This window comes from Hyalella azteca, unplaced genomic scaffold (assembly GCF_000764305.2).
Source record: "Hyalella azteca isolate HAZT.00-mixed unplaced genomic scaffold, Hazt_2.0.2 contig14630, whole genome shotgun sequence".
Taxonomy (NCBI): domain Eukaryota; kingdom Metazoa; phylum Arthropoda; class Malacostraca; order Amphipoda; family Hyalellidae; genus Hyalella; species Hyalella azteca.
This window is the reverse complement of record NW_025944508.1, coordinates 12199-27565: the sequence shown is the minus strand read 5'-3', so window position 1 is coordinate 27565 and position 15367 is coordinate 12199. Positions and strand designations below refer to the sequence as shown.

Below are 15367 nucleotides of genomic sequence, written 5' to 3'. Positions count from 1 at the left end.
AAAATTATGATGAAGATCCAGTTTATTTTTCTAATAAAGTCTTACTTGCAACCACGCACGGAAATTTTTAAGATGGAACAGAAATCGGCGTTCTTTATGACAATTTAAATTAAATAATTTTTATCGTTGAAATATTTCCCATTTTTATGGTTGGCCATTAATTCTGTTATTTGGCTTCCTACAAAATATAAACATTCAATTCAATATTTAATAAATAATAAATGTCCCATGAACGTTTTATTCTTTTATCATCTCTACCATTATCCTCACACAGAACTTCGCGCAGAACACCTTCAAATTCACCGCTCAATTTGAGGTAAGAATTAGACCTCTTATATTTACCCTAATTCGCAACCCTCATGAATGTTAACCATTTAGCAAAATCTGTACTTTCAATAAAGTTAACTTTTGGGCTAATTCTTGGCCCTAAGAAAGTTAACTATTAGCTTATTATTAGGTAACCATTGGGTAATTTTATAATTAATTACGATGATCAACCCTATTATAGACAAATTACTTAAAAAATTTTATAATTATCTATGATGAATAAATTTATCAGAAAAATATTACGAAACTCTGCAGGCTAACAGGTTCCTTTATGATTCATTTTGTTTAACCAACTAATTTAGAATTAATAATTGCTGCTAACAATCGTATGCTAGAATAGCGTGGTAATTCTATTCCTAATTGTCATATAATTCACGTCAATTCAAGTTCTGTACCTTTATGGGGAAAGATGAACATATGTTTACCCCACTTTTTTTCGTGCGTGTAAGGGCCATTAACAGATTATATGTATTTTTGTCTTTTATTGTTCGTGTTTATGATGATTAACTTAAGTTTGTAACAAATTCATCAATTAACTACTTTCAAGGTTTTTCTTGCCCTGCATCCTAAATTATGATGCACAAACTTTTTTTCGATCTCTCGTGTATTTAAAGTTACAATTATACTACACATGAATTCTTCCAAACTTTGGACATCAGTTACATACTGAGAAACTGGGGTAAATTTTCCAATTAATTATATGAATAATTTTTGTGGCAGTTACACAACGTAACTGTGAGCGATGTTGGCTACTACACCTGCGCATACGTCAACTGTACATCATCGTCACCCTCATGCAGCTCCAGCATCTACCTCTACGTCAAGGGTGAGTGTACGCTCAACAAAATACAAGCAGAAATATATCTCAATTAAAGCACTCCAAACACTCATTCACTGCTAAAAACTTCCACCAAGCTTTTTGCGTTTCGACCATTTGTTGCAACCTTTTCGGTTCCCGATGGGTCAATACATTATTTTATTAAATAATTACCTATATAGCCATGCTTAATTTATCATTATATATGATGTATTTAAACTCGTACTGCATTAGAATATATGAACTTTATAATGTATGGAATGGTTCAAATTTTATTAATAATGCATTTATTATAGTCATAAAATCATTTCTTATCGTAGATATGAACCAGATTTATTTCTTCGCGCAGACGAGGATAATCTTCTTACGCTGCAGAACCAAGTGTACTTCCTGAAGGTTCCTTCAGACCAGGACTTCGTCGTCCCCTGCAAGCCTTCCTTCCCGCAGGTCGAAGTCTCGCTCACCCAAGCCAGCGGCACCGAGGTCCGTCTCTAGATATTATTAATCTTATCAATCTATTCGTATTCCTCTATTTATATATTCTTCAATTTATATATCTTAATATTAATTTCCTCTTTTTGCATTCCTCAACTTTTATTTATATGATTCTAGTCCTAAAACTTTTAGAATCCTAGTCTTAGAACCCTTACAACCCTAATCCTAGAACCCTTAAAACCCTAGTCTTAGGACCCTTAGAACCCTAGTCCCTGAAATCAATAGAAATCTAATACAAGAACCCTTAGAATCCTAGTTCTAGAAAACTAAAAACTAAAAACCCCAGTCGTAGAACCCTTCGAACCCTAGTCCCTAGATCCCTTAGAAGTTAGTCCTACAACCCTTCAAACTTTAGTCCTAGAACCCTTACAGCCCTAGTTCCTAGAATCCTTACAACCCTAATTCCTAGAACCCTTAGAACCCAAGTCCCCAAAACACTTAAACCCTTTGTCCCTAGAACCTTTACAATCCTATATATAGTCCTAGAATCTTTAGAACCCTAGTTCCTAGAACCCTTAGAGCCCAAGGCCCTAGAACCCTTAAACCCTTTGTTTCTAGAACCCTATCAACTCTAGTCCTAGAACCCTTAAAACCCTAGTTCGGTAGTACAACCTACCCTAAACAAGCGTTGGCACGGGCTGTAATCGATTTTTTGTCCACTATACTGAGTTTAGTGCTTCTTCATAGTATTTTATAAATTGTGTTCTTTTTACCATTCTGCTTCTTGTATTTACTTCAAAACGGGTTATAATCAACTGATTTGTTTGATATACTTCTCTCTGGATTGACTTATTCCTACGGGTTCTTATAAATTGTGCATTGATGACCATCATATAAAAAACTTTACAGGTTTCGCATTTATAACTATAACTTTCTGGGCGGTGCCTTTTTAACTGAAACTTTACGGATTTTACCTTCATAACCATAACTTCATGTACAGTACATTTTCATAACAATACTACAGGTGTCACCGGAATTCTTCGACAAGAAGACAGGCTATAACATTACTGCGTCCGAGACAATGGTTATGTTCTTTTGCTACGGCATGTACGCCTCGGCGCTGTCCTCCGTAGACTTCATGGTGCAGTGTAGGTGCAGTGCACCGTGCATGCTTGGTTCTTGATAATAAATTTTCGAGTTTCAAATAACATTGTTGCACGGCTTTATTTTACACGCGAGCTGATGGAACGTTATCTTTGTTGTCATCTATACATTTGTGCATTATTTTGCTTTCGTCCATATGTTTCTCATTCCGGTTTAAAAAGAAAATTAATTCTGTTCTTCGTCTCCGAACGCATTGCTGGAATTATTTGAAGTTTGCCTTGCAGCATCTAACTACTAACATCATGCATACTAATAATTAACTAACTTTATTAATAATTAGAACTTACTAATGAACCTATTCCTTTTATTGTTTTTTCACTAACGCTTTCTATCTTGCTAGCCTTCGCTACGGAAATACATGTATAAATCACTACTACCAATCGTAACTAAGCAACAGAGAATTCACATGCACGTGACCTATAGCAGTTCAAATGTTGTGCCAGTGCACGGAAAATTTGCTTATTGAGGCATGCATGCTTATAGTGTACATTGTGTTTCGGAAGAAAATACGGACAGTGTACGAAGAAGGAATTGATAAGCATTCAAGGCTTTTATATTAGAAAATTAGCGTTTATTTCTTCAAGTATGGGGGAATTTAGAACGCATTTTTACTTGGGTACTTGTGAACGAAAAAACGCATTTTTACTCGAGTACGAGAAAACGGAGAAAAGACTTTTACTTAAATGCGGGTGAAAGAAGAACGCATATTTATTTCAGTACGGGTGAAAGAAGAACGCATATTTACTTCACTACGGTGAAAGAAGAACGCATATTTACTTCACCACGGGTGAAAGAAGAACAGATATTTACTTACGTACGGGTGAAAAAAACAAGTCATATTTCCTTCAGTATGGGTAAAAAAACGACGCACATCTTCTTCAGTACAAGCAAAATAGAAAATGCACTCATTTAGGTTTGGTTTTTGGGTGCAGGTGACGTGGAAGTATAGCCCCCAGGACGGGTTTGCCGCCAATAAAACGTTGCTCACCCACACTGGAATAAAGATCTGTGAAGGCATCTACAAAGGCATCCGCACAAGTTATTTTATTCAAGGTTTGTTCAATTTTAATAACATTAAAATTAAATAGCCAGCGACTTAACGATTTTATCTAATTAATGTTCCTATAACTGAGCTAATTGATTACTTGTTAATGACAGTTTCTTGAACATACGCTGTTCATACATTATTAACTTATAAATGATCATGCTAGAAAAATGAAGCTCAAAAACTCGATCCTTAATACACTCTCATGTTCTTCTTCGCGGTAAACATGCAAAAAGAGAAATAATCATTTAAAATGGCATCGAAAAACTTATGGACAAAGAAAATAGAATTCGATCGTATTATTAACAATAAAGTGATCTTCAGTTACTAATAAGTAATGGATTTATAAACAGCAATATTTGGGTGAAAGAAGAACGCATATTTATTTCAGTACGGGTGAAAGAAGAACGCATATTTACTTCACTACGGTGAAAGAAGAACGCATATTTACTTCACCACGGGTGAAAGAAGAACAGATATTTACTTACGTACGGGTGAAAAAAACAAGTCATATTTCCTTCAGTATGGGTAAAAAAACGACGCACATCTTCTTCAGTACAAGCAAAATAGAAAATGCACTCATTTAGGTTTGGTTTTTGGGTGCAGGTGACGTGGAAGTATAGCCCCCAGGACGGGTTTGCCGCCAATAAAACGTTGCTCACACACACTGGAATAAAGATCTGTGAAGGCATCTACAAAGGCATCCGCACAAGTTATTTTATTCAAGGTTTGTTCAGTCTTGATAAGATTAAAATTAAATAGCCAGCGACTTAACGATTTTATCTAATTAATGTTCCTATAACTGAGCTAATTGATTACTTGTTAATGACAGTTTCTTGAACATACGCTGTTCATACATTATTAACTTATAAATGATCATGCTAGAAAAATGAAGCTCAAAAACTCGATCCTTAATACACTCTCATGTTCTTCTTCGCGGTAAACATGCAAGAAGAGAAATAATCATTTAAAATGGCATCGAAAAAACTTATGGACAAAGAAAATAGAATTCGATCGTATTATTAACAATACTAACGCTTTAACAAAATAATTTAGAATTAATAATTGCTGCTTTCATCTCAGTCAGTTAATAATAAGTAATGGATTTATAAACAGTAATATTTTAGTTGATGACAAATTATTTTTGGCGACTTTTTGGACTTTTGCACTAACATTTGCACGCATGAATAACGCATGGATGTGTGAGTTGTTTTTACCAACACGCTTGACTTAGCTTAAATAACCCTCATATAATATATATGAATAACCCGCATATAATATCTTAAATAACCCTCATATAATATATATGAATAACCCGCATATAATATAAAAATAACCCGCATATAATATATATAACATAATGATTTGCTTCTATTTTTGTAAGTCTAGAGATAATGTTGATGGAAATACTTAGTATAATGAGCCAATTAGACATTAAAAATGCCTTGAGAGTTCATGCGATATAAATGTTATTCTTTTTATTCTTCATTGTAATTGCAATTGCAAAAATTAACTTGATATTCGAGTCACTATTTAATTCAGTTAACCACAATTAAGTTATATACAACAATGGTTTATATGAAATTGAGCTGTGTGCAGATGTATTTATACAATTGAGTTATAGACGTTCATGTGTCGTCACTTAGGCCTTATGTTTCGTTTATACAATTAGATTGATTCTTTAAATTAGATTGTATTTCATGATCAAATCAGTATTGAAATTTGTTAATTAGGTAGTGTTATCGTGACCTATATCGTAAGTCGTACAAAACATAATCGTCAATATTAAAGAACTCTTCTCTTTATGCCCCACGCATGCTCCAATTGAGCCGTTAATCCAAAAGCAACATTTCCAAATGTTCCTTCGTTAAATGTTAATTATTATTTATTAGTTCCGTTTGACAACTTCACTAGTTCATGAATTAGAATCACACTATCGTCAAATATAAATTCAAAAGTTTGACCACAGATGTTTTCTTTCAATTATAAATTTCTGTACAAATCACTTTTTCATCATGTTTGGAACGATAATTTACGAAAGGTAATAGAACGATTATTCTTTATTATATTTATCCGTTTTAAATATTATTATATTTAATTCATTTTTAATTTAATTTTTAATTAATTATTAGTTATTAATTAATTAATTTTTTAATTTATTTACTTAATTATTATATTTATCCGTTGTGTATGTTTATGAAGATGTGCTCTGAACATGCGTACCCAGACGTGAACGAGCCGATCACGCCGTGGGTGCAGGTGACGGGGGCGTGGCAGATGAGACACGCTAACATGTCATTCTATGACGTGCTCGAGGGCACCTCCGTGGCCCTGCACTGCAATAAGATAGAGCGCACTGATGGTGAACCTTACTGGCTCTACGACGTGGCGCACACTCACCAGGTCATTACTATGTTCAACTTATTAATGCTTTATAATATTCATCAATGCATAATACAGTATGTATGCAATGTATATATAATTTAGAATAATATAATATCATATCATTTCATACATGCGCGTAAATGTAACCAAGAGATTAAGTTCATGTGCTGTAATAAATTAACAATTACTGTTACATTATAGTAACTCCATCGACAAAAATACCAGCGTTAGACGCTAGTAATAAGAGATGTTCGGGTACTAAATAAGATGTTTCAATTTCATTGTCTGTATATATCTCCATAGTATCATTTACATAACATAGTGATGTCGGCGCTGAAGTGTAGGCCTGATGTGGCCTGTCGCCGATTCTAGAACTTTTCGTGACTTGTTCACAGAAGATCTAAACTCGTGTCATTTGACCGGATCTTTTCATGACTGACGATAGTTTGAAGTAGCTACTAGACTTCCACCACGTTCGATAAGGAGCTAGGCATTTCAAATCTGAACATATATTTTTCCATAGCTTTATCAAGTCTGTTCTTGAACGCGTTCATACTTGGAGCGCCAACGATGTCATCGGGGAGGCTGCATGTTGTTCACGATTCATATTAATTCAGCTGAATTAAACTATGTCTTAGGAGGAGCGGTTTGCGATCGAGACGAACAAGATAGAATCATCGTCTATCCTGACCATCACAAATGCTCGTGTGGATGACAGTGGCACGTATCACTGCTACGTGGGCAACAGATACTACAACTCCTCTACCGTACCCGTCTTCATTCAAGTGTTCAGTAAGTGCCGCTCAGATTATGGATAGTTAATACAGGCCAAATGTATTGCTTGATTTTTGTCTAGAAATATCGACGAATATATTTTGCAGTTTGTCTAACTATAATTGTGAAAATTCTTTGTATATAGTTTTTTCAAAATTTTCAGTTTTTTGCGATATTAGGGATTTTCTGATAATATTTTCAATGTAAAAACAAATTACCAGCTCCCAATACAACCATTATTACCAGTCCAGAGTTTTTCCTAACTCTAAACTGAAGCATTTTTTTATCGAATCCAAACTTTCGGCAGAGAATGATACGGCAAGCGTGAGTTTCCCGAATAACTCGTATAATGCTCGTGTGGATGACAGTGGCACGTATCACTGCTACGTGGGCAACAGATACTACAACTCCTCTACCGTACCCGTCTTCATTCAAGTGTTCAGTAAGTGCCGCTCAGATTATGGATAGAATACAGGCTATATATTGCTTGATTCTTGTTGAGAAATAGCGAAGAATTTATTATGCAGTTTGTCTAACTATAATTCCGAAAACTCTTTGTATATAGTTTTTTACATTTTTTCTTCATTTTTTTTGCGATGGTGAAGATTTTCTGATAATGTTTTCAATGTAAAAACAAACTACCAGCATTCAATGCAACCATTATTTACAGTCCAGAGTTTTCTCTAACCTTAAACTGAAGCATTTCTTCTTAAAATGTATCCAAACTTTCGGCAGAGAATGATACGGCAAGCGTGAGTTTCCCGAATAACTCGTATGACATTCACTTGGACGAGATGAATGACATCATTCATTGGGTCATACTTTACGAGGGCCATCCTAGCATCCCGAGCATCAAATGGACCCACAACGGTAAACAATTCATTTCAGAGCATAAAGGCTCTGCCCCGTTCATCAACTTTTCCACAGTTGTAAAGCATTATTAATGTATTCCTAAAGTAACAATATACTGAGTAATGGCTTTTTATGATAACAATATAGTTGTTGGTTGTGTATTTAGGCTAATAAAAGACACTTATGCACTTTCACACCATGTTTTCAAGTGAAATTCATAAACGAGACAGGATGGAATAATTATTTGGGACCGTCTAGTGTAAGCTTGTAATGTACATGGTAACATGGGCACAGTATATGTTTATAACCGATGATCCTGAAATCAGTAACGATCTGACCTTTGAAGTGAGAGTTTGCAGCGCTACGAGTGCTCTTGAAGACCGCTGGCTGTGATCAGGCTGATTCGTCCTATATGAAAATGCACGGTCAACGATTTACGCTCCACATTTTCAAGGCTCCAAAGCATGGGTCAACTGAATTCTCATCAAAAATCTTTCTTTTTCCACCATCTCTCCGCCCATTTTCTTTTGTGAAGCAGAATTTTATGTTGCATAAACTTACGTTTCGTCAAGAGGTTACCTTGGAAAAGTCTTTACACAAAACCTTTGCCTTTAATACCAACGAAAAGAAAGCAAATGCCTTGAATTATACTAGTTTATCCAGACCAAAATTTCCGCTTCAATGTCTCAGGTGTGGTGCTAGCAAGCACCGCAGCCGGGGCGGTACATGTGGTCAACGATCGCTACCACATCAACGTTAGTCGAGAAGACGGAACTGTGATATTGCGTATAACTAACCCGTACATGGGTGATGTGGGCTCCCACCAACTAGAAGCCTGCATTAAAGCCGTCAACGAAGTGTGCAAGAACATCTCGTTCTCTCTGACCGTTCTAGGTGAGTTTTCAGCGCGGGTTTATTCTTCAAATTTCAGTACCGGTAGCTCTGAAGAATATATCCTTCAGTAGCTCTGAAGCGGGTATATACTTTAGTAGCTCTAACATCTTGCGTGTTTTTCATCAAGGATTTGGCATGCAAAGTAAATTATGATTACGAAACGAATTTGCCAAGACTTGAAGTAGTTTTTAGTAACACGTCGAGAATAGCCTGCATTTGGTTACTGTTGGCCAAATCCCCCTGTTTGAATGAATCTGAATGAATTTGGGGTAGTGGAACTGTGGGCTAACTTTAAAAGTGCCAAGTAAACAATGGTACGACTGTAGCCTGGTAAAAATATTATTATTCACCGAGATTGGTGAGATAAGAAATTCTGCATTTCGGATTTTTGATCACAAATAAACTTAGACTTATATCTGATTCCGTGGTAACATAACATTTTCAAATGAGTAGTCGTGATCGATTCCGCTAGGAGCGCTGACTCTTGCGCTTTAGTTTGGATGAATATTGTTAGAAAAATATTTTGGTCTGTTGAAATTTGAAGAAGTATACAATTTCGATTTCTGTGTCGCACCTAATGCTTTTCGCGAAGTGTAATAAACGATTTGCTGGCTTTCGATTTCCAAATTCATTAAAGGTACATTGGGTTCATTGCTACATTTAGTATGTCAGGGCAGTCAGGCGTATGCAATTCTACAAGTACATGAACTATTCTTGAGACCAATTTCAGTTATTTCATATTGCCTTGTAATCGAAATACTATTTTTAGATCAGAATGTTTCTATGAATTAAACTTACGCCTGTTCAATCCCAATATTTCTATAATTTACAGAACTTCATTGAGCCCACAGTTCTACCAACAAGTAACAAAATAACGAAGAGGCAGAATAAAATAATATAATAGTTGAACAAAATTTGGTCCGAGATGTCGAATTTACGAGTACAATTTGCATGGCCGTTTCAAGCCTACATATAATTGCTCCATAAGCATATATAAGCCTATTCTAGAAATGTTCACTACGACGTCGCTGCTAATCCTTTTTTCCAGGCGGACCAGAAGAAGTAAAAAGTTACGTCCAAGGAGGCGTGAAAGTTGCTGCAGTAAATTCTGAAGTGGAAGTGTCGTGTAGCGCACTCGGCAACCCTAGGCCTACTTTATCTTTGCTATACGCCTACTGCTCGTCTCCTAGCAACTGCTCGGCATACCAACATATAGCTACAGAGCTACAGGTAGCGGTATTAATATTACTATATTTTATTCCGTCTCATTTGCTATTGTTGTGTTAATTTTACATCTTCTGTGGTATTGTGTAGATTTCACAACTCGTATTGCATTGTTGCCTTTGGCATTCCTTGATTGCCGTGTTGTTCAAGTATTGCTGACTGGAGATCGTGAGCAAGTGAACGCTAACTATATAACCTGCTGATGAGTTACGAGAATTGGAACATAATTGAACGTTACTTTTTTCGCAGCGAAATGTAGAAGATTAATTATTGAATATTACCTCAATTTCGTTGAATGAATTGAAGACTGTTATTACAGATTGTGTGTGGTTTAACTCGTAACTTTTTTTGAGCAGTTTGTCACTTAATTGCATCTAAACGAAAACGCCAGCTTTCTTAAGATGGTATTTCGATTGTGTTCAGTTCAGACTCGTCTTATCTCTTCAAAATGTATTCCTTTTGACTGGAAATCTCCGTCGGGCATTGAGTTAACAATGAAGTGCTGCGTCTCATACACGAATCCATAGGTAATGAAATTAAACTGATTCATGTAGAAAAATTAAACAGAACCTTCCCAAACTGCTGTTTTGTTAAAATTAAGATCGATTCCATGCATCCTCTTCCAATGCTTGGTCAACATAAGCAAACCTGCTCTGTGTGATCGAGTCCCGTAAACTAAAGCTTTGTACGTAAAATTGTTCCGTGCGACGACCGCCATTCAGTCGGTCAAACTTCAACTATGTTGAAGTCGGCTGATAATGGAGTGCATGCATTTACCTCTACATTCATCGCTCGAGGAACGAAGTTGGTGCTTTAAAATATATTTTTTGTCTCGGAACTGCAAGTCGCTAGTCCCGTAGTCGTATGTTGAATAAATCATTTGTGTAAGAAACCAAAATTCCCTACCTCGCGTGCCGACTATATAATTTAGAAAAAAAATTTAAGATTGATATTTGATAGCAGATAAATTCATGCTCGGGGGAAGAGGTGAGCGAATCCTGTGATGGCTTGCCTGCGACTGCGGCTAAGACGAGCTACAAGGTCCATATCAACACTTCAGGCATGTTTGTATGTGAAGCGAACAACACACACGGCAGCGTCAGCTCGGCCGAGTACTTTGTTGCTGCCATCGAGAGCAGTGAGTATTGGGAATACTACTGTCTTAAACAGTGTTTCGTAGTGAGTGTGACAAATACTGTAGTCTATAACGCAGTTTTTTGTGCTGGTAGCAGTGGGTGGGAGGGATACTGCAGTCTTGAACATAGTATTTCGTACGCGGCGAAATTTCAGCCCTGAACATAATGTTCCTCACAGAGAAAAAAAGACAATGCGCCCTGCTAATACCTGAGAGTCTTTCTGGAAACCCTCTGTCTACTGACGATAAATCCAATCCTCAACCCTTGTTTGCGAATAACATTGACCAAGCAATACGTATCTATTGATAAAGCTGAACATGATGAATTGTGTGATTGATATATGGCTCAGAATATATAGCAACTCAGTCATAAATGTGGATTAAAATCGGTACCACTGTATTGATGATATTGTCACGTTCATGGTCAAATCCTTGCTCGATGTAAGATCCAGTATATTTTTATTACGTGTACAAAAAATCGCGCCTCTTACATCTGCATGGTGAGATAAAATTTAAGCATTGCCTTTAGTTTAGATTATTACCTTGCCCGTTCATGATTTTTTTCTGCATTTGTTTTTTAGCCCAAAGTCTTTATGCTTTGCAGAACAGGCGAAAAACCTAGAAGCCCTTTCGCTGAATTATTCCTTGGACGGAACGTCTACTGGGAACTGCAATCACCAGGCGGATGGATGTACAGTCTACACCCCGGCGACCGTCTCTCTTACGTGCCAGGCTAACATCTTTCATTTCTGGGACAAGAAACCTGTCATCTTCGCAGGACATCTCGAAGACTGCGCTGCTGAGAAAGACTGTAGTGGACTTACTGAGCTGGGTGTCAACGGGGCCAATGTCATTCGTTGTAAGTATATATTACGTGAGAAATGTATTCTCCTTAATAGTTTTAGAGAAAGAGATTAAAGGATCGTGAAAGTGAAGAATACAATCTCTTAATTAACAAGCAATTAAAAATTATTAATGATCAAATACTAAGTAATCCTGATTTGTGCGTTATTTTACAGGATAATCTGGCTTCCACAGTTGATTTAGAAAAATAAATCCTTATTAAATATATCTTCTTACTAAACACTAATAAAATTTAGATAAAATACAGGCCACGAAGACCACAAAATGCGAAATGCGTAATGCGTAGACATGTCGCCGGATTTTACCGCCCAAAATTTTGCCCTTGCTGCTTCTTTGATGTTCCTCCATTTTGGTCGTACGCAGCTTTTGTCGGTTGTTCATTGTTCAAATGCCATGCTTGTCGTGACTTGGTCTTATCTCTTTCTTGTTTCGCCGCTAGTCATTGAGTGGTCGACTGCTCTGACCCACTTCGTTAATGTGAGTCTGGCGCTGGACACCAACAGTGAGAAGTGCTTGTGCTACGAATGCGTTCTGCCGTCCGAGCGAGGCAGCACTAACGAAAAAGTCGGCCGGCGCATGCGCATAAGAGGTCAGCTACGCAGAAATATCTGCATTCAATTTATAATTGTAAAGAATGAGGTTCTCCAACTGAAGGTTAATCATACTTTGTGAATACTTGACCGATTAACTGGGATAAAAAAAATCACACGTAACCATATACTTCACTAAACATTAACTATAAAAAACGGTATTTTAAATCGACATCTTACGAGAAATGATTCCACCATGCCGGTACTGATAGTTTCACCTTGGTGGTACTAATAATTCAAATAAAATAGATTAATCTATCGCAGTTTTAAGAGAAAATTTATAACTATGATATTTCTTGAAACTAATGACCTAAAAAGTGTTTCTGCTACTCAAAGACGTTTTCAATTCACAATAAAGCATGGGCCGTAGTATCAAAACCCGCTTTAGTACACGTAGTGGCCCAGATACGCGGAGCGGCCTAAGTACAGGTAGCGGATGATTCTCATTTGTGATTGGCGTGTTCAGTTTGAACGACAGTCGGTGATTGGCTAACGATGTCACAAACGCTTAAATATTTCTTATATTACGGTCCCTTGTACAGAAAAGAGCGAGCCGTGGTTCGTAAGTAACTTAAAGCCGGAGTACGAAATTAAGGTGCAGGGCGAACTGCACCTCTCGTGTGCCTTACAGGGCCAGCCGCTACCCAGGGTCTTCTGGTACAAGGCGAGTCAAGTCATGTTGCCTTCGTAAATTTATAATGAAAGTATAATCAAATAAAATGATATTAAATTTGTAATTAATTATAATATTATAATTAGTAAGAAGCGAATACAGCACCTAAGCCACGTTCAGTGATTGTAAGTCTACGGTTACACATACGAGGGTTTGAATATCGTATAAATCTCTGTCATCTATAATTACTGCTTGGGCATTGAAATTTGTTTTGAATATCAACTGAAAAAGAGCCCATGAGTGTTGATTTTGACACGCAAACAATTACCAAACTGAAACTGTAATAAAGCAACAAACTTGACTTTAGTGATAAAGTGTACTAAATTGGGTACATTATCTCCTAATTTTTTGTGTTTCACATGAAGATTTCTGGTCCTATAGGACGAAGGGAAGCTGGCATATGATAGTGACCACATCGAGATCAGCGAGGACGGACAACAGCTCACGCTGAAGTTCTTGCGAGTAGACGACAGCGGCTCGTACAAGTGCCAGGTTAGAATACTAATCATTTAGAATAGAAGTGTCGGCACTGAAGAAATAGGCACATGGCCTGTTGCAAATATATAATCCACAAATTATCCATTAGAATTACTGAAATAATTGATTGGACTAAAGTTAAATTGAATACTATCTCTGGAAATGTTTCAAGTATAATCCTAATCGAAATAGGGGTTCCACTATAGATACTTTAAAACTTTATGTAACAATATAAAGTAAAGAACTATAATTGTTATAATTTCAAATTTTAATAGTAAACTATTGTTTATCGATAATGGTCGTTGTTTTAACGAAGCATTGAAGCTTAGGCAGAACTAAATCAATACATTTTTAATTTGGCTATACATCTTATATTTTAATTCATAGTTTAACTTTATATTGAATCACTTTCGAAGCATCCTTGTCAAGGCAGATATATAGAGCATTGAATCTCGCTTGTATTTCGTGCGATAGCCGAGAAAGTCTCTAGGATATCCACTTGAAAAATCTTGCCTGTATCCACCCACGCAAATCTAAGCGATATCCACCCTAGCAAATTATAGCTTAGCGTCGGAAAAAATATTCTCTACTCGTTCTGTTGGATGGCTTGTTGGAACGGATTGCCCTATTTAAACCCATCATGGATTGAAAAACTCAATCATCCAAAAATTTTCAGTATTTGTATCCTTTCTATCCAAAAATGTTCATCTTTATATTATTTTTGTCTCTTTATGTACATTTTTTGCCTTAACATAATTAAGTAATAACATAGTAAAAATATCAATAATAATATAATAATTGAATGATAATAATAATAGCCCAAAAATAACATTCAATCCATGTATCCATCAACACGAATATTTTTCTATCAATATATACATCACTAAAACTTTATCTTCTATCTATCCATGTACACATCATTAAAACAATATTTTTCTATAAATGTATGCATTACAAACACCATGTCATTTATCTATTTATACATTATTAAACCCTGTTTTCCTATCCATGTGCACATTGCAGACAGCGTTTTTATAACCATCTTAACATTACAGACGGACTCGAATTTCGGCTTCAAAAATATCAGCCAGAGTACGAAGGTGGTCGTAGTGGACCCGAATGCCCGCCAAAAAGAAATTTTGCTCTACGCGGTTATCGGCTTTTCCGTCGTGCTCGGCATCATCCTCCTGGTCAGCGCCGTGCTGCTCCTGCGCTTCCATGTGAGCATGTAGTCAAAATGTCCTATACTGGATTCAGTAAAAAATATTATATGATTTCGGAACAAGGTACGTTGGATAGAATAAAAGATTTTACGTTAAAATGTCATACGCTGGTTTCAGAACTAGGTAATTTGGATAGAGCAGAAGATTTTTCGTCTAAATATGATTTACTGGTTTCAGAACCAGATACCTTGGATAGAACAAATGATTTTCTGTCAGAAGATCATTTGCTGGTTTCAGAGCTAAGAACTTAGGATAGAATAATAGATTTTTCGTTTAAATGTCGCATGCTGGTTTCTGTACCATTTACTGTACTTTGCAAAGAACAGCATATTTTTCGTTAAATATCATTTACTGCATTCTGAAGCAGGTACTTTGGATGAAATAGAAAAATAATCGAACAAAATATCATATGTAAGTTGTAGAACTATTCGTTGTCCAGCATGGGATCTCACTACATTAGATACAGTAGAAGATTTCCCAGTTTATAA

General features: G+C 36.2%; 1 protein-coding gene across 1 annotated transcript in view; it reads left to right on the top strand.

The window, feature by feature from the left end:
• Positions 1-15367, top strand: part of LOC108679815 (platelet-derived growth factor receptor beta) — a 35399-nt gene that overhangs the window by 13035 nt on the left and 6997 nt on the right. The window contains exons 4-19 of the mRNA XM_018168541.2: positions 275-316; positions 1048-1153; positions 1494-1627; positions 2604-2727; positions 6016-6191; positions 6812-6965; positions 7255-7389; positions 7683-7817; positions 8490-8693; positions 9742-9923; positions 10881-11055; positions 11657-11911; positions 12356-12505; positions 13049-13170; positions 13561-13671; positions 14712-14876. Of these exons, the coding sequence (XP_018024030.2) occupies positions 275-316; positions 1048-1153; positions 1494-1627; positions 2604-2727; positions 6016-6191; positions 6812-6965; positions 7255-7389; positions 7683-7817; positions 8490-8693; positions 9742-9923; positions 10881-11055; positions 11657-11911; positions 12356-12505; positions 13049-13170; positions 13561-13671; positions 14712-14876 (2370 nt within the window). The remainder of the gene's footprint in view (positions 1-274; positions 317-1047; positions 1154-1493; positions 1628-2603; positions 2728-6015; positions 6192-6811; positions 6966-7254; positions 7390-7682; positions 7818-8489; positions 8694-9741; positions 9924-10880; positions 11056-11656; positions 11912-12355; positions 12506-13048; positions 13171-13560; positions 13672-14711; positions 14877-15367) is intronic.